The 25,013-nt window shown below is 46.6% G+C and overlaps 1 protein-coding gene across 2 annotated transcripts in view; it reads right to left on the bottom strand.

Annotated features, from left to right (window-relative positions):
• Positions 1 to 627: 627 nt before the first annotated feature.
• The window catches only part of Fbxo25 (F-box protein 25), a 32,302-nt gene continuing 7,916 nt past the window's right edge, over positions 628 to 25,013 (bottom strand). The window contains exons 3-10 of one of the 2 annotated variants that reach the window (XM_028766374.1): positions 22,162 to 22,262; positions 21,292 to 21,341; positions 17,590 to 17,682; positions 14,155 to 14,248; positions 11,734 to 11,918; positions 9,864 to 10,046; positions 5,766 to 5,909; positions 628 to 1,583 (exon numbers count right to left, since the gene is read on the bottom strand). In XM_028766374.1, the coding sequence (XP_028622207.1) occupies positions 1,494 to 1,583; positions 5,766 to 5,909; positions 9,864 to 10,046; positions 11,734 to 11,918; positions 14,155 to 14,248; positions 17,590 to 17,682; positions 21,292 to 21,341; positions 22,162 to 22,262 (940 nt within the window). In that variant the 3' untranslated portion in view covers positions 628 to 1,493. The remainder of the gene's footprint in view (positions 1,584 to 5,765; positions 5,910 to 9,863; positions 10,047 to 11,733; positions 11,919 to 14,154; positions 14,249 to 17,589; positions 17,683 to 21,291; positions 21,342 to 22,161; positions 22,263 to 25,013) is intronic. The other variant, XM_028766375.1, reaches the window with a different exon arrangement.

Below are 25,013 nucleotides of genomic sequence, written 5' to 3'. Positions count from 1 at the left end.
TGCCTCACTGTGCTTCCTGACTACACTGCTGTCAGCCATCTCCTGGGCCTCAGGGGATTGTACCCCAAAACCGTGAATCCAAACACCTCACTCTTCCCCATGCTGCCTGTCATACACACTCACGCTAATAAGAAAATTAAGTATGAACCCTTTAAAAACTAATATAAAAAAAGAACAAGTCCCCAAAGAAAGAGACGGGGACATGGGAAACAGCCAAGAAATATACTGAAGGTACACTTGGTTGGTTTTGCTTACAGAAAATCCGATACACCTGTTCCATCCACATGGTTCTGTGATGTTCTGGTTATTTAGTGGCAGGCATCATGTTTATGGTTTTAAGAAATGCTGACTTTAGTGTGCACGAGGAGGTCAGGTGTCTGCACTGTGTCAAAGAGACGCAGTTGGCAATTATACATGTTGTTCTTAGCTGTTGTGTCAGTTGAGGACGGAGGATAAGACTGCAAAATGAATTTTCTTATCTGTATGTATAACTATGCAGTTACAGATTTTAATGTGCTTAGAAGTTTAAAGAGATGCTGAGCGTAGGGTCCCTGACTCAACTGAGCGCGGAGGACACAGCTATCCACTGCTGAGCGGGAATGCTCAACAGCCAAAGAATTATGGAACTTTCTTTCATGTATCTTTATTTTCAAAAATTTCTAAAGTGCACATGCATTATTTTTAAAATAAAACAGCACATTTTAAAGACAACACCATTTAGTTAGATGTGAATTTGATGACGCTGAGCAGTAGATAAACATGGTTTACTTCTTTACCCATGAAAGTAATCTCTACAAGTGAAGTTCAGCCTCACTAGGCTGTTTCCGACTCCTTGGCAGAGGCTCTGTTCTGATCTGGAACCCACATCCCAAGTCTGGATCTATGATGGCCTCACGGCAGGGGTCCCCAGAAACACAGGGATGGTGCTGCTGGCTATGGACAGTACATCCAGTTCATAGCCCCAAGCACGTTCCTGGGTCCATCTTGTATTCAATGAGGACTCATCTGGGCACAGCCACTGGGGTTGTGAAAATACATTTTAAGAAAAATAAATATTCTGCATAATATATTTACAAGGATGAACTGCTCTGTTCTTCATCCCAGTTACTGGAGGATGGAAAACTGTTGTTTGACAACTAAGAAGCATATTCTCGATTGTTCATGTCAGTTCAGCACAAAATATGGGGCTGAAAATCCAAAACTCTTTTTGATTCATATTTAAAAATATACAAAATTGCAAATTTTATAAGCTGAGAAGAATTTCAAGAAAGAAGTACAAATGGCACTGGGGTCTCCTGTCCCTCACTGACGGTGCACAACTGCCCGAGGATCTTCTGCATCCTGTCAGGTTCTCCGGAAGCAAGTGAGGGCCACACAGGTACAGGCAGTCACTGAGCCTGTCGTCACTTGTGTCACAGAATACTCACACCAACTACACAACACAGAAAGCACAAGGGACAGCTGTGGACAAGGGCACGGGGCTGAGGGCACCATCAGAATCTGAAGAGGTCAATGAAGTGTTCGGGGGACACCGGTGTGAAGCAGCTGTCGGGGTCAGCCGCGGTGCAGGGGTGTCCCGAGTCCTGAGGAGAGAGGAGGGGTGGGTCAGAGCACATCCTTAATTCTTAACGGCTACAGGAACACAATCTGCATTTTGCTGAGTGGATCACAATCCCTCTCACTGCCATACACATGACCGGACTTGCTGGGAATCAGCTCCTGGGTAGCCCCAGGCAAGTCTATTAACAGGTGACAACATTTTGTAGTCACTCTGTAAGGCATGGAAGCTGCTCTTCCTGGCCCACCCTCCACATCCTGCCTCCTGGTTTCTTTTTCCCTTTGCAGGGATAGAGAGTGGAGTGGGTAAGTAGTCTCCCTCCACACACAGAAATGAAGGCACACCACAAGCTCTGTCGCAGGTGTGTGGAGTTGGCATTGTCAAAAACCACGGAGCTGTGATTATTTTGTGTAGAAACAACAAGAGAAAAAGCTCGCCCCATCTGGTTTGGCTCAGTGTGGCTGGAGCTGCTTCTCTGGCCTCCAGCAGACCACCCTGAGGTGCAGGGATGGTTCAGTCAGCTTTCTGGGATAAGTCTAGCTTGTTGATAGCAAGCGCTGCTATCACAGCTTCGCCTGACAGGACAAGGACAGTGCACAGGATGGAACAGCACACAGGAAGTACCTTTAACAACCAAGCAAGGTGGTAGTCCTTTGACACCGTGGAGACAGTCAGCAAGGGAGCAGCAAAGGGAGGAAAAGGAAGGAAAAGTCAGGGTTAGACAGAGCTAGCTGAGCTCGGCGTGAGGTGTGAGGCTACACCTGTGAGGATAATTAAGACGTTATGGAACTAAATTTGAGCAATATCAAACGTTATGAAAAGATGGAGCATTGCTGGATACCCCATATTTATACAATTAAAAAGATACTCTAGCCAGGTATGGCTGCCCGTGCCGTTAATCCAGTGCCTCACAGCACTTGGAAGGCAGAGGCAGGTGGATCTCTTATGAATCAGAGGCCAGCTTGGCCTACACAAAGAGTTTCAGGCCGGCTAAGGCCACATAATAAAAAACCTGTCTCAAAAAAATAAAAATAAAGAAAGAAGCAAGCCCAGGGCAAGAGAAACAGTTGCACTTCCTTTTAAGGCTCCCACATTGACCATCTGGAAGGCCACACGCTCAGTTATTTGTTGAAAATACATAAAACAGTCCTCATATTTCTATTTTTTTTTTTTTGGTTTTTCAATACAGGGTTTCTCTGTGTAGCCCTGGCTGTCCTGGAACTCACTCTGTAGACCAGGCTGGCCTCGAACTCAGAAATCCACCTGCCTCTGCCTCCCAAGTGCAGGGATTAAAGGCGTGCGCCAGCACTGCATGGCAGTCCTGTTTCTATGGGGGAGAAATACAGATTGTTTAGGGAAAACTCATCTTTTTCGTTGTCCTGAGGGTCTGCTCTGTGAATAACAATGTAGCTAACTGCAAGCTATAGGCACCCTGAGGTCCTACATCCATTGTGGATGTTTAATTTCTTGCAGCACCTGCTGTTGTTTCTGTGAGGTGGGTGCCAGCTGCTCCTGTGCACTGAAGAGTCTGCCTTTCCCCCGCTCATGAGTGCGTGGCACCTCATCTCTGCTCACAGGGGACAGTTTACAAAGATGGGCCAGTAAAGAGGGTCTGCCATCTCTGCCCTGTTACTGCTTCAGTTAAGTTTGCTTCTCCTGCCTACAGCAGAGACCTTAGCATCACTAAAGTGTCTAGCTACAGAAATCCTGAGACAAGAAAGGAACGCAGAAAGGCTAAGTCTCCATCCTAGCTTCCCTAGCCTTCTCGGCCTACAGTTTCTGACAGGCTTCACACAGTCAGGAAACTGAGGAGGACAGAGAGAGACATGCACACTGACTGGTGGCCTCCGTGTGCTGGTGATCTGGGTGGGAACAAATGACTCAGTCTTGCACAGCAGTTGGAAAAACGAAGAAGCAGCACTCCAGTATAGCAGAAGGAAAGCAATGGGAGACCAGCCTGGGAGAAGGCACAGGGTCCCCATAAGGACAGGTGGTCACCGTGGAACATGCCAGGCACAAGATGCGCTCAGCCATAGTGGATCTTGAGCATATGCAGGGCCAATTGAGGTCACCACCCCTCTTCCGCATTCCTAATAGGCTTCAGGTCCCTTGTGTGTCTCAGTCAATAGTGTCCCCAACAGCAGGCACCATTCCAAAGCCACAACCCAGCTCCGCCTCTCAGGCTGCACCCTGCCTACTGCACTGTAGCTCACTGGTCACCTGGGCCTGCCTGACTGTATCCCCACGCTGTCCCAGGAAGGAAGCTGCTTCTGCCGAGGATACCTGAGCAGAGGAGACATCTAACAGCTTCGGGACTAAGAAAGTATCTCCCTTACATTTCACACTTACACCTGGAAAGGAGCAGGGCCTCTGGACGGATGGGAGGTGGGAAAACTGCTCCTGACGTCAGACATCCTGCTGGGCTGGTACCACCCTCCCTCCATTCGTCTCCCAGACCAGCAGGAGTCTGCCCGTTAATGACTTGTTCTGAATTGTGATCACTATGGCACCTGAGGCCGGTTAAATGCAGAAACTCACAGGCCAAGTTTTTGGAAAACTGAAAGTCATCTTCTAGTTAAAAATGCCAGAACTTGCATATTCCATGGAACTTGAGCAGCACATTTACACTTCCCAAACAGAGAAGGAACACAGAAGGTAAACACCTTTCCTTGTGCTGTTTCCTTTAGCCGATAGGAAAAGCACCAAATGTTCTAAGACACTACTCCAAGAAAAACTGGTATCACATATATAGCTATAAGGCTTCTTCCCCATACGAGTATCCACACATTTCATATTTCTATAGTATACAGTAGTCTCGGGAAGAAATGAAAAGCCCTTTCTAGGAGATGTGTTAGTCCACACTGAACACTTCCAGTGTCTCCTACGCTGACTGGGACAGAGACAGGTCCTCGTCTTCCAGAGCATCCAGTGAGACAGAGGTGCTACACAGAGAATCCTGGGAGGCGCTCCTGAGCACAAACAGAATCCTCCTGGATTCGGGTACCAAAGTGGGGCTCCTTTTCCACCCCATGTCTGGGGAAGCTGGAACACTAGTGGGCTGTCTTTCTGTATGTATAATCTCAGCAAGGAACTGAGGCCAAACTGAGTATGAGATGACCCTGTTCTCAAGAGAGTGTTCTAGACAATGGTCCGCCTGCTGCAAAGGCACTTCACACACATTTCTAATTTTCAGAAAGAAAAGAACCAAGGTCGAAGAGGACAAACTCTCCTCTGCTGTCCTCGCAAGAGACGCAGGAGACGCAGGAGACGGCAGCAACACCCACATCCTTACTCCTCTGCTTGGCTCATCATAAGAAAAGGCTGTGCAGTTGTAAATGGAGTTTGAAATGAAAACAATTTAAAAAGTTGTCCTTTGCCAACAATTAAGAGCTTGCCTTGTGTCCCAAATTTACATACATGTAACGCAAAAGCATCGGAGCACTTTATAGTGGCTACCAGGGAGGGAGGGGCGCACAGACTCTTCTCTGGTTATGGGAAACACACTACTGTAACCAGAGACAAAATGGGTGGTGAGATTTCAAAACGGCACAACAGGATAAAGGACCCCTGGTTTACTGTTCAGATATGAAAATCACTGACAGGGACATTTAAAGTTCTCACTAAGGGATCAGTCTTTACGGGTAAAACGTCACAGTCTTGTTAAGTTTGCACATTTACTCTGAAGCCTGTGCTTCCCATAGTCCTACTGCCTACCTAAGAACCTGGCTGTGAGCCGAGAGGCTAAAGGCTGGCTCGGATTCCCTGCGGGCAGTGCCCCTGACCTCCACATGTTCAGGGAGGGCATGGGCAGACAAGTGCAAGTTCTTTATTTAGGCCAGGTGTGAGGTGCTGCTTGGGAGCGAGTGCCCCGGGAGCGGGTGCCCAGGGGGCGGGAGGGGAGTGCTGTGGGGGGCACAGGTGCCCAGGAATAGGTGCTTGACAGGCGGAGGCTCGGGAGCCGGTGCCTGGGAGCCTTATCAGGAGCAGGCTACATCTGCAGCAAGGACAGTGCCTCCACTCAGAAGTGGGCAGCACTCAGCTTTCAACACTGCTGGCCCGTGTACGGATCCCCACCTCAGCTCCCAGTATCTAGTGGAATGCTTCGGTAAATTCCCATCACGGGTGTTATTTCCCGTTTTCTCATCTTTCTGTTTAAGATGCAGATGAACAGTTTGTCCTACATTCTGAGACCATCTTAGGTCCTTACCTTCCAGAAGAGAATGCTGCAGTGACGGCAGAAGTGTAAGGTGTCTCCGTACTGCTCTTTGGTCGGGTAATACTTCTGAAGCGTAAAATACATCAGCTTCCACTCGATATGACCTTTTTCTGAAAGGATCAAATGTCTACAAAACTAAAAAAAGACAATTCTTCTCAGAATTATTTGATGATTTTTTAAAAAACATGTGATAGGTACATTTTTTTAAGGCAGAGCAGTGCATAAAACATTTTAAGATTGAAATGAAACTTACTTGTGTTCAATCAATGAGGAACAACTCATGGTGTTCCTACAGTGACAGCAAGCAGCTGAGAGACAGACAGAAGATGCTCTGAAGGAGGTCTGTGATCGTGAGGATGCCATGTGTTTAACAAGAGACGTGGATGCAGGATAGAGAACTCACTTAACTTGAGAATGGATAATGGACTTGAAAAAGCATTTCTACTGCCAAGACCCACGAATGGTCAACACCCTCATGAAGAGATGGCGACCACCCGAAGCGGAAGGATGTGCCACCTCGTACCAACTGGGATGGCGATAATTAGAAAGTCAGGCAACAGCAAGTGCTGGGGACGACGGTGCAGGGAATCAAAAGCCTGGGATACTTCTGGTAGGAATGCAAATGGTGCTGCCACCGTGGAAAAGAGGGCAGTTTTTTCAGGGGTTAAACACAGCAAGTGGATTGTAATTCCACCACTGGGAAGTTACTTCAGAGAAATGAAAAGCGCGTCTGCACCCAAACCCATCCATGGACGTCCACAGCAACAATCCTACTAGCTACAACGTACAAGGAAACCAGTGTCCATGACCAGATGAATGGGTAGGCAAAACATGGCACGCCAAAAAACTGGAATTTTTAGTCCCGAAAGGAACGAAGTTTTGCTTCCTACTAAAGATACATCCTGAAGGGCATTACCGGAGGGGTGGGGGGGGGTCACAAAAGCCTGACTGGTGTATATTCTGCTCACACCACACATCCAGACCAGGAAATTCATTCAGAAAGTAGATGAATGGTTGCTTCGGGCTGGAGGGAGGCTGAGATGACAACCAATGGGCATAAGTCTCCTGAGGCAACAGTCGTGTTCCAAAACCAAGCACAGTGACAGAGACACAAACTGCATCTAAATGAAGTGTTACCCTGGTGTGTGGGCACTACACTTTGGGCCATGAGGAAATAAAGCACATGGCTAGATCAGGTCTGCGTACATAGGAACTGTGTGGCTGACAGGCACAGCCTTGTTCATCTATGAAAAGATGCCCTTGTGTAAATGTGCGACGGCTACGTATTACTGAAAACAACCTCTTGTACACCATGTAATCAGTCCACCTTTTAAGGACTTCGTTTGGAAATCACAATGGAGCCAATGGGGGACTCTACTTCTACGACAGTCTGAAGAGCAGGAGGCCAGTTACAGGCCTGGCTATAGCAATTTCCGTGTCCTTTAAGCACCCTGGAAACATGAGTTTCTGAGACAAAACTCCCCTGCCTTGCCTTCTCTTCCCTCCTCAGTGCTCCATGGTCACGATGTTCACAGGAGGGACGCCCACACTGCCAATGTCTCCTCTACATAAGAACCTGGGGTCTTCGGATACTCAAGTCTACAGCAACTGCTCACATCAAACATGTGTGCCAATGGTTCCTTCTGATGTCACTATGGACAGCCAAGCCAGCACCTACACAGCCTTCAGCTTCACTGAGGCACTTCCTAACCTGCACTGTTGGCCTGACCCTAACTGTAAGCTACTGCTAATCCTGAGAAACCAGAGTCCTGCTGTTAAGTCACTCACGAAGGACTGATAACATCTCACAGGATCAGTTTCGTGATTCAGTCAAGAAAATATGCACCAAAAGATGCACTTGTAGTTGCTAACTGCAAATTCTAACCTAACTTCTTTTTTTTTTCTTTTTTTTTTCTTTTTGTTTTTTTGAGACAGAGTTTCTCTTATAGCCTGGGCTGTCCTGGAACTCACTCTGTAGACCAGGCTGGCCTCGAACTCAGAAATCCACCTGCCTCTGCCTCCCAAGTGCTGGGATTAAAGGTGTGCGCCACCACTGCCCGGCACTCTAACCTAACTTCTTATACGAAGTGAACATTGTTACAAACAGACCTTTAACCTCAAGGAATTTATTTCCAGGACTCACAAATGAACAGCCAATATCCTGAAGGGGTGTGTGACATCTGGGTAGCTAACCACCGCCGAGGGCTCTGGGAGCTGAGCCTGAGCCCTGGCTCCTTGCCCTATGGGATTCTTAGAGGCAGGTCCCAGAGCAATGCATGACGCACAGGGCCCATCCCAGACAGACATCTATTCATCGTTCTGTCCATGACTCTAAATCTGTCCTCCAAGAGACTACCTGGTCTCTTCTGCATTTCTGACACCAACTCCAGTCCAGTCTCAGAAAGGTGAAAGTACAAATGCGGTGGTCAGCTGAGAAAGACGTAAGAGGAGAGCAGAAGAGACAGGCTGGCTAAGGATCCAGGGAGCAACGGACGGAGTAGCCCAAGCCTCTGGCTGGCCAGCAGCTCTCAGGCCCAGCCTCCGCACACCCCAGTCCAGTGGACCACTTACCACGCTCACCCATCTGCAGCATCCTGACTACACGGCTCCATGGCTGAGAACCAGAGCTCCCTGAGCCCCCATAGACTTGCTCTGGGTCCCTGAAGGCACTTCCTCAGGGCTCTGCTCAGGACTCTCCTAGGGTCCTGGCTGGACACACACATCATCCCTGACCACCACCTTTGATGCCCACACCAGGTTCTCTCAAGCAAGATCCAGAGGGCCGTTTAAAAGGTGCCCTGTGTTCCGGATGCTCCGCTGGATTTCCTAAGCTGGCTGGAATCTCAAGTGTGGCCAAGACTGTTGATTCCTTCTTCAGACGGGACCTGCTTTCTACTCTGCCCATACTTGCCATGAGCCAGGCCCAGTCTTCACGATGCGCCTGTACCTCAGTTATGTCCACGTCTATAAGACACAGCGTGTATTACTTGCCCCTTCCTATCCTTGTGTGAAATAGGTACTGTTTTATATAATAAGCCAGGAATGCCTAGATGCTGAAGAAGAGCAGGCGTGGGGATTTCACTCTGGAGCAGGGGAATCAACTAGCAAGACACTGAGGACATCAAGATGGTGCCACCTAGTGGGGAGCACAGGAGCTACAAGGACTCACTGATTCTTCCAGGACTGACAGGGGCCGACCGGAGGCAGAGCCAGAGCCAGAATGGGACTTATTAAGTAAAGAGAACACCGTGACCTTTTCCCAATGTGATACAGCTCAGCTAATTAAATTATTTGGTATTAGGCCATTTTTAGAATCGTGATTCCTTTTCGATATGAAAAATGAGCCTTGTAATTGGTAGAATCCAGAAACAACTTCAGCATACTCTAGTTTCTATCAACTCTCTGGCTATGGAGTCCACATCCTCCCCAACTTCATTTGAACACAGAGGATGGTGACAAGCGGACTTGACTCAAGGGACTGGACTACACACTTGTAGTTAGAATGTTGGTTTCTTTAAAAAAAAAATGCAGAAATATTATGGGACTATGGTTTTATTTTAGCCCAGGTGTAGGATACAGGGCTGCTTCAGGCTGTCCACAGCAGCTGACTGTGATTTGCCTCATGCTCTAGCACGGGAGTGATTCTGCCAGCTGCAGATAGTTTCTGTGATTGTGTGGGTTTGGAATTCTGGAGGCTTTCAGAGAGCATAAATGCTAAGGACCCGGGAAGCATCAGGGACGTGGGGGCCAGGTTGGGTTGTTGGTTGGATACTGTTGGTTGGTGGGGGGACCAGGTTGGGCTGCTGGTTGGATACTATTTGTTGCTATTTGTTAAATAGTTGTGCACAAAAAAGAAACAAGGAGAAACCAGAGACCCTGATGGTGAAGATCAAACTCCCCCAGACACCACTAGTCAGCAGGAATCGGTCAACAATAATGTCACCCCTTTCCCACCCCGACCTTACTCAGGGATCTCTTTCCTTTCCTTTCCATTTCCTCCTCTCTGATCTGGTATCAGGGGTTGAGAGGTAGAACAGGGTGGAAGACAGAAGAAGCCACCGAGCAGCAAAGCCAGCTGCCCAAGCTCACCTGCTTCTCAGCAAAGTGGTACTGACACAGCCGCTTCCACAGACGCCTGTCTTCACTGAGCATGTACAGGGTTGGTGTGACCTGGCCCAGGGTGACAATGTCCCAGCCATCGGAGAAACGGTACAGGATGTTGTTGAGCATGTGCAAGGGCAGGTCACTGAGTGTGAGGCCAGTGTTCACCTGCTAGAAGGAAACACAGAAGTGTCAGGTGGAGAAAACACAGGGGCTTTTGTCAACAAACAATAATGGTCATGCTGGAGAGACAGCTTCAGCTGACTACAGGGAAGAGGCCATGTGTTCTGCTGCTCACTTCTTCTTCACTGCTATGTGGTGTGGTCTCTCAGGGGCTGGCACACAGCAATTTCCTTGTGCTTAGGAAGTTACCCCTGGACATGCCTGCCCCTGCCCGCTCTATTTTAACTAGAAAAATGCCTAGAAAATGGTGGGTCTGAAATGTGGAACTGCTGATGACATTAATCCTGCTTTATGGCAGCGAGGGAAACAAGGATCCTGCAGTGGTCTGCACCGTGACTCATCCAGGGACAGGCCCAGGGTCTATACGGCCTCCCCGGCTTTATCTGTATCTATTGTTAAATCTAAACTTCCTCCTCACTGACTACTTAGCATGTTTATGATTTACAATATGGTTAACACAAAACAACAAGTTTCTGTAGCACAGAGTGCAAGACCCAACATGGACGAGAACGTCTGCCAGCTCTTTGTCTGATGGGTTAATGTACAGATGCTAGGGAACTGCGGAACTCAACGAAGGGTGAATTAGCTGGACATTTCTCAAGAGGACATGTGGATAGCCAGCAAGTATATGCAAACACTCAATAGCACTAATCATGAGAAATGCAGATGACAAACGCAGGCGCTGGCCGCCAGGGGAACTCTTGGGAACTGTGGATAGACCGGTGTAAACTAGCAAAGGGAAGAGCAGCACAGAGGTTCCTGGAACAACAGAAACAGAATCATTGCCATGTGACCCGCACTGCTGCTGAGTGGTATGCATCCACCCAAGGGAAGTGAAACCACCTGCTTATAGCAGGAGTCATGGTGGCCGAGACGTGGAGTCAGCCTAGTGCCTTCATAAAGTCACTGACGTGACATCTTAAAGAAAATGTGTTATATATTATTCAGCCGCAAAATAATGAAGTGCTGTCATTTTCAGCAATATAAATGGAACCATGGGTTATCTTGTTACGTGAAAGAAGTCAAGAATAGTAAGAAAAAATACTGAAATGTCCTAAGTTACATGCAGAAACAAAACACCGCATGTCCTAAGTTACACGCAGAAATGGAAACACTGGTCTCAAAGAAGTAGAGTGTAAGACGGTGGTGGCCATAGTCTGAGGAAAGACAGAAAGAAAAGGGTAGAGAATACATGGCTAACGGGTCTAGGATAGACAGATGACTTGCACTGCTTAGTAGCACAGCGGCATATTACCGCTAACAACAACTCACTGAAAACCTCGGCGAGCTGGTAAATACCTGAGGTGATGGTCACCGACTGTCCTGACATAGTGTTTACACATCACAGATCTGTAAAGCCTCACATTGCATCTCCTAAGTACATACAATTTTTGTGTCAATTAAAAATAAACTTAGCTCAGGTTTGATGGCACTCACCTTTAATCCCAGCACTCCACAGGCAGAGGCAGGCGGATCTCTAAGTCCAGGGCCAGCCTGGTCTACAAAGCCAGTCAGAGATACATAGGAAGACCCTATCTCAAAAAAAAGAAAGAAAGGAAGGAAGGAAGGAAGGAAGGAAGGAAGGAAGGAAGGAAGGAAGGAAGAAAGAAAGAGAGAGAGAGAGAAAAGAAAGGAAAAAAGAAACCCCAAAACCAAACAAAGAAAAGAAACCTACCTTAGTCATCTGCAGGTTCTGCAGCTGCTGTTGCCAGTTAAGAACTGTCTCTAAGCGGCAAATCCAGATGTTGATGTTTCCGACCAACACTGATTTCCCCACGCCCCTAACAAGGATGCAGAGAGTCGAGCTCAGGTCTTGGAGAAGGTCTTTGATCAGGCGAGGATTCTGGTGGTCATCAAGAACTGAAATAAACAGAAACAAGCAAGGACTGCTGTTAACAATTATCTAACAATTAATAATTGTTAACAATTATTTATAACCCAAATGTCCATCAACAGAAGAGCAAAGAGCAAAGCGTGGTCCCTTCACACGCTGGGATATCATCAAGCTAAGGGACGAAGGAAATCCTGCCCTTTGTCATGAGCTCAAATGTCTAGTGTGGGAGGGAGGTTACAGAAGGTGGATAGAGCATTCTATAACCCTGTGTACACAGTCCCTCAGTCAGCAGACACAGATGCAGTGATGAAGCAGGAGGAGGGGCTGGCCAGTGGAAAGCCAGTGTGTGAGGTGTCCAGGGTGGTAGGTACAAAGAAGACGTTCTGGAGATAGCAGCATTGGCTGCAGTGCACACGCATGGAGATAGCAGCATTGGCTGCAGTGCACACGCATGAGGTGCTATTCACCAGTATACTGAAATTGTTGAAAATGATAAATTGTATGTCATATGTATTTTATCATATTAAAAACCAAAGATCTCATTTCATGGCAATTTAAAAGTGGCATCATTTTTTCAGATATCACAACTGTTAATAGTAAGAGTTTTAAAAGCTTTAAAATGCTACCTGACTACAGTTTTGGTTGGGTTTACAATTTTGCCTGCATGTTTTCTTTTATACTTATGATAAGGAGAATCTTTGAAACAGCACATACACAGAGTAAAGCTCCTTTTACTTACAGTCTCTAACAGGTAAAGGTAAGTATATTAAATTAAGAGGAAACGTATGACTCGCATGGTGCCTAAGTCACAGAGCTGCAATCTTACGGATTACGGAACCCAACGGTGGAATGAAGGATGACTAGGTGACCATGACAGGACAAGGACCTTTGTAGGCCTGGCTCTCTCTGGGTAACTATGACAGGACAAGGATCTTTGTAGGCCTGACTCTCTCTGGGATCAGCTCCTTCCTTGCAGCACACGGTTCAGCTGCTGGAGAGACTCATCGTCTGGCCTGGTGTCAGAAAAAGCAACTTGCTCTGCATCCAGTTTCCAGTTAAGATTCAGACTTTAAAGACCAACTCCTCCTGATTGATTAGATTTCAATGTTTGCTCTGTGGGGGGACAACCAACTCCTCCCTGACTGATTGGATTTTAGTGTTTGCCCTGTGGCAGGAAGTGCAAGTCTGGTACTATAAACCTGCTCAAAAGCCTGTGGCTGGAGAGAGAACAGGCCCTGGGGCCAGGGTCGGGGGAGGACAGACCTATTACTACAGTTTTGCTAGATACATGTCAAAGTGTTTCTAATATTTATGCTTATGCTCATAGCCTTGTGCTGCTCTCAGCCCTGGTCAGAGAAGCTTATCTTTGCAGTGAATGGAGGTTAATACAGAGATTTTTCACTAGTCCAGGTGATGGGGATATGTGACCACTTAGTGCTCAAACCTAAATGAAAAAACTGTAAGACCTCAGTGGATAGAGAGGAATGCGAGGAAATGTCGCTTTCTGGACACGCTGTAGCCACTGCAGTCACAGCGCTCAGCAGCTATGGCCGCACTGCAGTCACGGGTGCTCAGCAGCTATGGCTGCCTGCCTAAGTAGGAGGAAGACCAGGGGGAAGAAGGAGTAGGCAAGTGTCTTAGTTAGGGTTACTATTGCTGTGATGAAACACCACGATAAAAGCAACCTGGGGAGGAAAGGGTTTATTCAGCTTACACTTCCACATCACTATTCACCACTGAAGGGTCAGGACAGGAACCCAAACAGGGCAGGAACCTGGAGGCAGGAGCTGATGCAAAGGCAGTGGAGGGTGCTGCTTACTGGCTTGCTCACCATGATTTGCTCAGCCTGCTTTCTTATAGAACCCAGGACCACAGCTCAGGGATGATATTACCCACGATGGGTTGGGCCCTCCCCCATAAATCACTAATTTAAAAAAACGTCTTCGAGGCTTGCCTACAGCCTGATCCTATGAGGAATCTCTCAACTGAGGCTCCCACCTCACAGACGACTTTAGCTTGTGTAAAGCTGACATAAAACTCAGCACAGAATGGGTGAGAGATGGGAACAGATACAACCCAACAGAGCACGTAACTGTCAAAAATGTTATAAAGTTAAAATCAGTGATGGTTTCCCACTCCTATGAATATGCTGCACTACAACTGGTGAGCTGTGTAAATGGCCAGGTTATAGACTCTGTAAATTATTAGTCAATAAATATTTTATTTAAAAAAAGACAATAAATGTTCCAGTAATAATCTTACCCTTTTGTACAATTTTATCCAAAACATTGAAATAGTTCTTCTGTGCCACTCCACTCAGTGAGGTTAACTGGGACTTTGCAATTAGCTGCAGCAGCTTGAAGAAAGAAGAGAAACGCTAAGCCGTCTGTGAACTCATTCACTATGGAAACACTGTGGTCACACACTGGAGCTCCGTGTGAGGTCACCCACTGGAGCACAGTGTGAGGTCACACTCTGGAGCTCGGTGTGGTCACCCACTGGAGGACAGTGTGAGGTCACACACGGGAGCACAGTGTGAGGTCACACACTGGAGCACGGTGTGAGGTCACACACTGGAGCTTGGTGTGAGGTCACCCACTGGAGCACGGTGTGAGGTCACCCACTGGAGCACGGTGTGAGGTCACACACTGGAGCACGGTATGAGGTTACACACTGGAACATGGTATGAGGTCACACACTGGAGCTCAGTGTGAGGTCACACACTGGAGCACGGTGTGAGGTCACCCACTGGAGCACGGTGTGAGATACACCGATATGAGCACTCCGGTAAGGCGGCTTCAGGGAAGGGCTACTATCTTTGTGCGCTGTGGGGACCCAGCTCCAGCTCCTGAGGTAAGGAAGCCTGCTTTCCGTCTGCTCAAGAATCTCAACAGGTCTGCTGCAGGCCTGTGAGATAAGTAAATGCTCAGCCTCCCAGCTGCAGAGGACTCTGGTCACTAACAGACTCTCCACACGCTCCTTCATGCTCTGACCCATTGCTGAAAACTGACCAGACAATCAAGACGTCAAGAGGCCCTTCCTTCCAAGCTGAGGTTTCAAGATCGCCACACTTAAGCTTCAGGTACCACTTCAGACATTGTAAATTCAGGAACCAAGTCAGATCCCTGGAGCCAACTGTGACGTAAGCCAACCTGATGTAAAGACAAGGGCTCCTCCTCCTGACGCCCGTGCCTCCTGACGCCTGTGCCTCCTGTAGCCCTGCAACAGTCCTGTACACACAACCCCTTGTACAACCATCTGTCACACAGTTCCTGCTGGCACTGCACAGGGGCTGCTGTGCTGTCCCGTGCTTCCTGTCCCTCTCCACTTTTACCTGTGTCTTCCCACCCTCTATCCTGACGTCAGGTTCCTACATTTAGGTATTTACTATGAATACCTTGGAGCTGGGGTGTACTTTTTGGACCCACACTAGAAACATTTCCTTCACCAACTTGTTAACATCTACGGATCAGTAAGGTGTGGCCTTACTTCTGACGTCTTTATAACGTACAAAGTCCTTACTCTTTCCCTATGGTTCCCACAACTCAGGCGGGCTCACGTTCTACTGTTCTAAAGGCTCTTCTGTAATACAACTCTGCATGACTCTCACCCTCTCAGGCCTCAGAGGATACATCCAGCTATGTCAGTTACCTGTTTCAAGTCACAACAAACCTGTCACCTTCTTGTCTCTCCTCCCTTCCACAGCTCTGTGTCAGGGAATAACATCTGGTCCAGAGTTTGCTATCATCCTAGCCTGAGAATGCCTCACAACAAAAGAGCCTCTGCAGACCTGTGGTGGACAGCAAGACTACGGCAGTGGGACAAGCGTTCTCAAGAAAAAGCCAGGGCCAGACAGCTCTGCTGCTGAGTGCTACCATCCACGTAAAGAACCAATACCACTTCTCAAAATACTCCAAGAAGGGAAGGAAGGCTTCTAAACGCACACATGCCATGAGATTTGCATATCAATAACAAAAGCAAATCAGGAGACAGAAACAACAAAATGCTACAGGACAAAACCCTATTTTTTAAAAAAGCAAAAAGCAAACCAGCAAACAAACCAGGCTAAAACCTGGCCCCTGCCCAATTCCAGGGAGCAGCTGCACGTCAAGCTTTTACCATCTCTCAAGATTACTGAAATGAAGCAAGAGTCACTGCTCATGGGAAACCAGTCAGCCAAACACACACTAACAACGTAGGAAAACTCATATCCTCTCAAGAAACACACAGAGAGCATCAAACCCAACTATGTCTTAGGATAACGAACAAGTGTAGAAGGAACAAAAGGACAAAGGACACACAAGCCAGCCCAGGGCTGCCACCACTGAGGACACACAAGCCAGCCCAGGGGTGTCACCACTGAGGACACACGAGCCAGCCCGGAGCTGCCAATGAGCCACCAGTGAGTAGGATGCCAAAGCTCCCTAGGATGTGAAACAAGTCCCTTCATCCCTCATGCTGCTTTTTGTCAGAGTATTTCATCACAGCTCCAGAAAGCTAAGACACCCGGCTAGCAGGACGGGACTAATTATATTCTGAACAGGTATAAGTTTTCTTTTAAGAAAACTTGTTATTTAGAAGCAGAATAAGCCACTTCTACTTTTTTTTTGGTTTCGTTTTATTTTTAAAGATTTATTTATTTAATATTTTATGTATATAAGTATACTGTTGCTATCTTCAGACACACCAGAAGAGGGCATCAGATTCCATTACAGATGGTTGTGAGCCAACATGTGGTTGCTGGGACTTGAACTCAGGATCTCTGGAAGAGCAGTCAGTGCTCTTAACCTCTGAGCCATCTCTCCAGCCCCCATCACTTCTACTTTGTAAAAAAAAATTATTTCCAGAAGTATTGTAGACTGGTAGCAATAGTACTGTGAGAGCTGGCCTGTCCTCCCTGATACCTAACCCCTCCACTCTTGAACAAGTTCCATCAGCAGGACAGAGGCACTTAGACAGATGATCTGCAGGCGCTCAGGAGCTACTGCCCTGTCAACACTGGGTACCAGAAGACGCCGTGACCGCCTCTCCTGCCACCCACTAGTGCTGCCTAGAATCACACATGACACATCACACTAGCAGAGACCAAGAGCCATCCAGCCTCACGTCTCTGACCTGCAGCAACACTTGGAAATGCCTAGGAGGCAGCAAGAGCCTAGAGCAGCCCAGGAACGGGCTAGCCGGTGTGAAGCTGGACTGGTCCTTTACCAACAGTGCAGTGCAGTGGATGAGTCACAGACAAAAGCAAGCCCTAAGTGAGATAACACAGCAAAGGCCTTTCCCTTCTGAAGAGCGCCAACAGAACCTTCTCAGAAGCCATCAGTAAGGCAGGCAGACTTTCCGCAGTTCTAGTCTGTGTAAAATTCTCCGTCTATTAGCTAGCTGTTCCTTTGTATGTAACAGGCTCACTCTGAGAGAACACGAGAAGGAGACCATGCATGTGGAGTCATGAGGGGTCCTCATGAGCTCAAATGTGGGAGGTGTTTAAAAGAAGAAGGCCCTGTAATATCTTAGCTGCCGTGGCCTCTGGGAGGTGCGACAGTGACCTCGGTGTTGCAACCCCCCTCCATGTCTTCTCCCGAGCTGTCCCTTTCCTTTCTGCACACAGACAGGTGACCCTTTATGTAACATCTCACGCTTGCAACCTTCAAACTCCTCATCCAGAGTCACTGAAGCTGCTTCTGCAAGGACACTTACTTTGACCACGTACGTGAACCTTCTGATATCCTGAATTGCACTTGAAAAGTCTAGGCGGTTGAAGGCTTCTCCCAGGGTGCAGTAGCCATGCCTCTAGAAGACATCAGACAAGCAGGGAAGTCAGCCAGGTAAACCCAGTGCAAAGCCGAAGTTGGTTAGAGCATAAAAGTCTCTAACGAAAGGCATTTGTATTAATTCCATGTCCGACAGCAACGCTAACCCTAAGCCCACCGAGTTACTGAGACACACGGCAGTTTTTCCCACTGCTGGCACTCTGCTTCCTGTGACTGGGGACAAGGTGGGGTGAACAGGAGCCTCGGGGTCTGGCTGTATATGCTCAGTAGCATCTCTGCAGGGAGCTCTGACTGTTCCAGGAGAAATGTGCTCATGTGACCCCAGCCTGACGACAGCTGGTCTCCAGGCTGGGATCATGCGAGCTGAGCACCCCAAAAGCCAACTGCTATAATGAGATACAGAGGTCTGCGAATCAAAAATGAAATGTAAGTAATTTCTCCTCAGTGTTGTTTTGCTGTTCTGTATGAAATGTCTTCTGTTTTCTGTATTGGTCTGTACAGATTTCTCTTCAGGTCAAGACAGATCTTAAAACCTTCCTTCTGCATCTGAAATACGTAAACAACACACAGATATCCAGTTCAGAGTTATGGGGCCCGGTAAGCTGGAGGACAGTTAGGAAGCACAGGTGACTCTGAGTTAGACAAAGGCTGTCAGGGATGCTGAGGAGCCACAGAGACAGTGACATCTCTGCTGCCCTCGCAGGAAAACTACGCAGCTCTAAGAACAGCCCTAACATGCACAACCCAACCACACATCTGCACGAAACACGGATACCCGTGTTTTCTCAGCATTTGCTACATGCCAACCACTGCTGTGGAGCTGTGGGGACGCATAGGACAGAGTACGAAGTATAATCTGAAGTGCATTTCACTGTAAGGAAAAAAACTTTATGGTGGTGAGCACACCTCTGTGGTGACGACTCACTCACACGGAACAAGGTCAGCAGGCGCTCAGGAGCACCTGTCTTCACCGGCCGGCCGCCTGGGTCACTACCAGGTATAAAAAAAACAGTACAGGACGAGGCACAGAGCCAACAGCTAGTCCTGAGTTCTTTGTGAGCCTGCCAGACCCCATCCCACGAAGCCGCAAGATGCCCTGGCAGTCTCCTAATAAACCCCTTGTTGCTTTTCCTAGATAGAACCCACACGACTCACAAAGTAGGGGAGATATTTAACTGAGCTTGGCTTTGTACAGTTAGGTTAGCTCTGACAGTCTTTCAGTGTTACGTACGTCAAGGACTGGCCTCATCCTACGATCACTTAAGGACATTAACCATCAACAAGTAAGCTTTCTTTCCCACAGTGAAGCATCTTCTAGGAAGCCGGGATGGTTTAAAGACAATCGTTAACGTGCCTGTTACCAAGTCTAACACCTGGAGTTCAAGCCCAGGACCCACACGGCAGTAGAGAAAGCCGACTCCTACAAACTGCCCTACAAGAAGACCGCCCCATCCATAAACACACACACACACACACACACACACACACACACGAATGAACGCACACATGCACACACGCATACATTGAATAAACAAATGTGGTAAATTTTAAAAAAGACATTAACATTTCTGGAACACTTAACTAACGCTAACCTCATAACTGTGTAAAGTTGCACCATTAGTTTCTTTTTCTCAACAGCTGTAAAATAAAGCAAATGCAGATGTTCAAGGTCTATAGGAGGAACTGGGTTTACTTAAAACCAGGTAGAGAGAGACACAGTGTACTCAACTGGTTTATGTAATGACTCATTAAAGGGCTTTCTTCAGCTTAGCAATCAAATGCAGACAGAAGTCCACAGTGGCCTGCAGAGCCAACATCAACATACCTTCCCATGAGCCACTTTGCATTACACAAGGAGGAGGAGCTCGCGGGCATTTGTGGTGGTTTGAATATGCTTGGCCCAGGGACTGGCACTATTAGGAGGTGTGGCTTTTTGGAGGCTGTCTCACTGTGAGGTTGAGCTTTGAGACCCTCCTCCTAGCTGTCTGAGGACAGTCTGCTCCTGGCTTCCTTTGGATAAAGATATAGAACTCTCAGCTCCTCCAGCACCATACCTGCCTGGACACTGCCATGCTTCCTGCCTCGATGATAACCAACTGAACCTCTGAACCTGTAAGCCAGCCCCATTAAATATTGTCCTTTATAATAGTTGCCTTGGTCATGGTGTCTGCACATAGTGGTGAAACCCAAAACTCGAAATAAAGGACAATCTTGAGCAGCATCAGCAGCTTGAACTGATGGAACACGGATCCAACCCACAGGAATGTCTGCTTGATGTAAGGAACCCTTGAGATGTAGATGGGTGGGGATCAAAAGTACACATATATCCAAACTCAGGGATCACAGACAGTGCAAACACCACTACCACACCCATGTGTACCATATGCACTGTCCATGCACAAACATATCACATTCACGTGCATCATGTTACATAAACATGCCATATACCGCACACATGAAATATCACATCATGCCATACACCGCACACATGAAATATCACATCATGCCATATACCGCACACATGAAATAATATCACATATACATTATACACCAAATACACACCATATATAGAAATATACCACACAGCACTCAGAGTGCAGAGCATGTGCCATATCTATGCACACACCACACACGGGTGCCTACCATCCATACACATCCATCCAGCACAAGCACATACCATACAGATCATATAACACATACATACTACATACTTTATATACCTCTAATACATCTAACACTGTGGAGAGCTTTTGGGGCTGCTTGGTAGGAATCTGACATTGGCCAAGGACAAGGAAATGGGCTTTAGGCAGGAATCTGACATTAGGCTATGATAAGGAAGTAAGTTCAGGCAGGAATCTAATTTTAGGCTAAAATAGAGAAGTAATTTCAGTCAGGAATCTAAGTCTTAAGCTAGAACAAAGAAGCAGGCCTCAGGTATGAATATGACTGTGGGCTAGGACAGGGAAGTAGGCTCAGATATTTTTGTCATCCTGATGAGCCTGTAGAAAGAGCTGAACATGAGAGTGATCACGGGGTGATCACAGGACTTTGTCTATTGCTTTGTTTGTTCCTTGACTGTTTGTATTTATTGTATTGTTAGTTCCTCAACCTAGAACTGACTTAAATACTTGCATGTAATTAAAAGGGTTTAAAAGAAAAGTGGGAATAAACAAACCTGCCTCAGCCTCAGAACTGCCTGGGGTCACGCTGCAATTTTGTCTAACAGTCTCTTTCTTTTAATCCTCACTCCTGCGCTGGAGAACTTGTTGACTGACTGAGCGGGCTTGGTCATAACACCACATGCATGACTATACCACACATTCCCAGTGCCCAGCCATACACATATTAATGAACACACGTACATGTACCTAACTGTAACCACTATTTCAGAAAGATGTCCTACATACACGTGTGTGTGAACATGGGTGTAACACGCGCACACACGCACACACACACACACGCACACGCACACGCACACACACGCACACACATGCACACACACGCACACACACACACGCACACACACACGGGTATGAGTTATAGGCCTCGTATTACTAATGAAACTTATTAACCACTGTGACGTATCCAACAGAGAGACACACGGCACGCTCTTCTAGCGCACACTTACCTCCTTTGTGCTCTCCTTATGGACATAGATCCATTTCTCACGATAAAAACCTAGAACAAAGACGAAATGGCTTTAAAACCTGGCAAATCATTTCAACGTCACTAGTTTAGGGGCACTGTGACGACAGGACACGCTAACAACATAACTCCCTGTCCCAGCTAAGACATGCCTCTGCTCGGGTGAGTATTAATACGTACTTTGCTCCCTAGTATCTCGTAAGTGTTTAGACACCTCTACATGAAAAGTTATTATTTTTGACACTACCATACCTTATTAACTTAGAAGAAAATTCATATTTTTATACCAAAGTATAAATGCTTTAAAAATATTATACTATTATCCTATATCATTGTATACGTAATAGTCTAGTCTTTTACGGCCTCTTACAGCTGTAAATGGTGCACGTAAGATCAGAAAGGTTCTTCACATGGTTCTACCTTCTCCTAACCTTTATAGCTGTTCATGGCATGTGCCAAGGTGGGCAGAGCTGTGACAGAACTTCCTCAAGCCTGACTACCTGTCCATCGTCACCCTCTGTTCCAGCTCTGCCCACTGCTGCCTCCTGCCCTCACTCCCCATGGCCCCACATGGAGACAATCCCTCCTAGGTGCCTTTCTGCTCAGAAAAGCTCAGTGCAGGACCACACATGGCTACTCAGAAGCAGACGTAAGCTTCAGGCTTGACAGTTTTGTTTGTATAAGCAGCTGAGTTGCAAGCAGTCTGAACCAGACAGACAGGCAGCACTAAACACAGTGTTTGCACACACGGCTCCATCCCTGTACCTCAGAGAGCACTGCCGTGCAATTCATCCTGGTAGCATATATATTCCACACATAAAAGATTATAGACTTATCATGAAAACACTCTTACTGTGAGCAGCTGTGTCATTTCCAAAATGTTCCTTCTTCCTCTTTTTGGCTGCATATTCACACTCATTATTGAATATTTCTTCTTCACCGCTATTTAAGATACTGAAATAAAGATATTTTATTAAAGAAAGTTTTTCACAGAGAAATCTATTTAGTGTGTCTTTTCTAAGAAAATGTTTGCTTGGTAATTCCGGGAATCATAATAAAGTCTCTATTAAATCCTGGTGAAGACTAGTTAAATTTCAAGGAAGTCAAGAGCTGGAAACTCAAGGGAGATATCTACATTATATATATTTTTTTCATTATGAAGAAACTAAGATTTATTCTTTTTTTTTTAAAGATTTATTTATTTATTTTATTTATGAGTAGTACACTGTAGCTGTCTTCAGACACACCAGAAGAGGTCATCCAATCTCATTACGGATGGTTTTGAGCCACCATGTGGTTGCTGGGATTTGAACTCAGGACCTCTGGAAGAACAGTCAGTGCTCTTAACCGCTGAGCCATCTCTCCAGCCCAAGATTTATTCTTGTTTATTAAAAAAAAAAACAAAAACAAAAACAAAACTCCAGAAAGAGAGTGTGGCTTTAGATTCTCCCAAACATCAGAAGACTTCAGACCTAAGTTAAGCATTTATAAACAAAACCATAGAAGCCCTGAAAGGAACCCTAGCAGCAATATGAGTATGACAATAAACTTGCTATGTCTCCAATCGAAGGAAAGTGAACATTATGTTCCTGTTTATCACCTACAGCTTGGGCTGATGCTAACTACTGCACTGACACTGACTACTGCACTGACACTGACTACTGCACTGACACTGACTACTGCACTGACACTGACTACTGCACTGACACTGACTGCTGCTGCACTGACACTGACTACTGCACTGACACTGACTGCTGCTGCACTGACACTGACTGCTGCACTGACACTGAGTACTGTTATGCTGTACATTTTCTTAATAAGCATCTATCAAATATCAAAGTACTTAATAGAACCAACAGATCAAAGTTAGTTATGATATTTAAATACATTTAAAGTATTTTACCAGTTTTCCTTTTTTATGAAACAAGAAATTCAAGTCAAGCCATGACAACTCAAAAATCTTGTCTTTAGAGAAGAATTCCCTCCTTGTAATAAGAAAAACGGTTGGGTGGTGGTGGCACACGCCTTTAATCCCAGCACTTGGGAGGCAGAGGCAGGTGGATTTCTGAGTTTGAGGCCTCCCTGGTCTACAGAGTGAGTTCCAGGACAGCCAGGGCTACACAGAGAAATCCTGTCTCGAAAAACCAAAAAGAAAAGGAAAGAAAGGAAGAAAGAAAGAAAGAAGAAAAGAAAAACTACACCAGCCAGCCTGATCTACAGAAGGAGTCCTTGATAGCCAGGGCTACACACTGAAACCCTGCCTCAAACAATCACACAGAGAAAAAGTATAAACAGCAATCCCCACTATGAACACTAAAAATGCATTTTTTGGACACACTGAGGTTAATTCATGGTCTAAAGCGTGGAAGAAGGTACTGTGGGTCCAGGCTGGCTGGAGGAGCCTGTGAGAATGGCACAGAAACCACTGATCTAAAAGCGTGCACTTCCCTTCACTGCTCTTGATGAGAAGATTGTGTAAAAGCCACTTCTCATCCACTGCAGTGTGCATTCCTACTCAGACAGCTGAGTTTGCCATGTTAAGTCTGTCCATCCCTGTCAGCAATGAAACAGCACAGACAATAGTTGCGAGCACTCAGGTAGCCAGACAGCACCTCAAACACATAACTACACTGTCACAGCCAAGTCATGACACCAACTCCCGAGAACACACAGGGCCTTGAATCTTACAATCTTACACTTACTCTCCTACTGATCTGTGAGCAGCGATTCAAACATGAGATCATTCTGAATCTGAAGAAGCTTAGTCACAATCTTATCAAGGGAACAATGAGATGCTATTGCTCTCCTGAAGCAGTGTCACAGAAATGGCACACTGCAGAAGAGGACATCCAGCCAGGTCCTAAGCTGGGCCTCCATGTGCACGAGCTGTGTGATATTTACCATGCCACCTTCAGGTGCAGGAAACATTCATTCCCAGCTCAGCCGCCTGGCTGCAGCTCCCACCTCACTGACCCTGCTGGCGCAATGTCCTCTGGGTACCGTGAGTGCTTCTGAAGCTCCCCAGGTTCGATGGGAAACAGAGGACTTGGAGCCATGGGAGACCCAGAGGTCAGGATCAAGAACAATACCTACTCTGGCAAATGATTAACTAGCTGCTACTTTTACGAAGTATTTTGAGGTAGGAAGAGGTTACACTTTTTGGTGATGGTTTTTTTACTGCCAGATTTATGAAAATCTAAAAGTAAAGAAAAATATGCTTCCAGTGTTAAAACTGAATGTGTATAAATGTTTTTTTTTTTTTTTTGATTTTCGAGACAGGGTTTCTCTGTGTAGCCCTGGCTGTCCTGGAACTCACTCTGTAGACCAGGCTGGCCTCGAACTCAGAAATCCACCTGCCTCTGCCTCCCAAGTGCTGGGATTAAAGGCGTGCGCCACCACTGCCCGGCTGAATGTGTATAAATGTTAATAAAAGTATTTACATTGTATAAACTTTCCAGATCTTCATGTATATAAACTATCAATCGACTACATTTTAGAGCAAACACTTCCTATTTTTATAACCTTTGGTCATATGACCAAGATAAATGTCACTTATCTAGCTTAGAGAGAGAGAGAGAGAGAGAGAGAGAGAGAGAGAGAGAGAGAGAGAAGAGGAAGAAGAAGAAGAAGGAGGAAGAGGGGGGGGGGCGGAGAGATGGTTCAGAGGTTAAGAGCACCAACTGCTCTCCCAGAGGTCCCAAGTTC

This window comes from Grammomys surdaster, unplaced genomic scaffold, assembly GCF_004785775.1.
Source record: "Grammomys surdaster isolate TR1022 unplaced genomic scaffold, NIH_TR_1.0 167, whole genome shotgun sequence".
Lineage (NCBI taxonomy): Eukaryota > Metazoa > Chordata > Mammalia > Rodentia > Muridae > Grammomys > Grammomys surdaster.
Note: the sequence above shows the minus strand (reverse complement) of the source record. Positions and strands in the feature narration are given on the sequence as shown.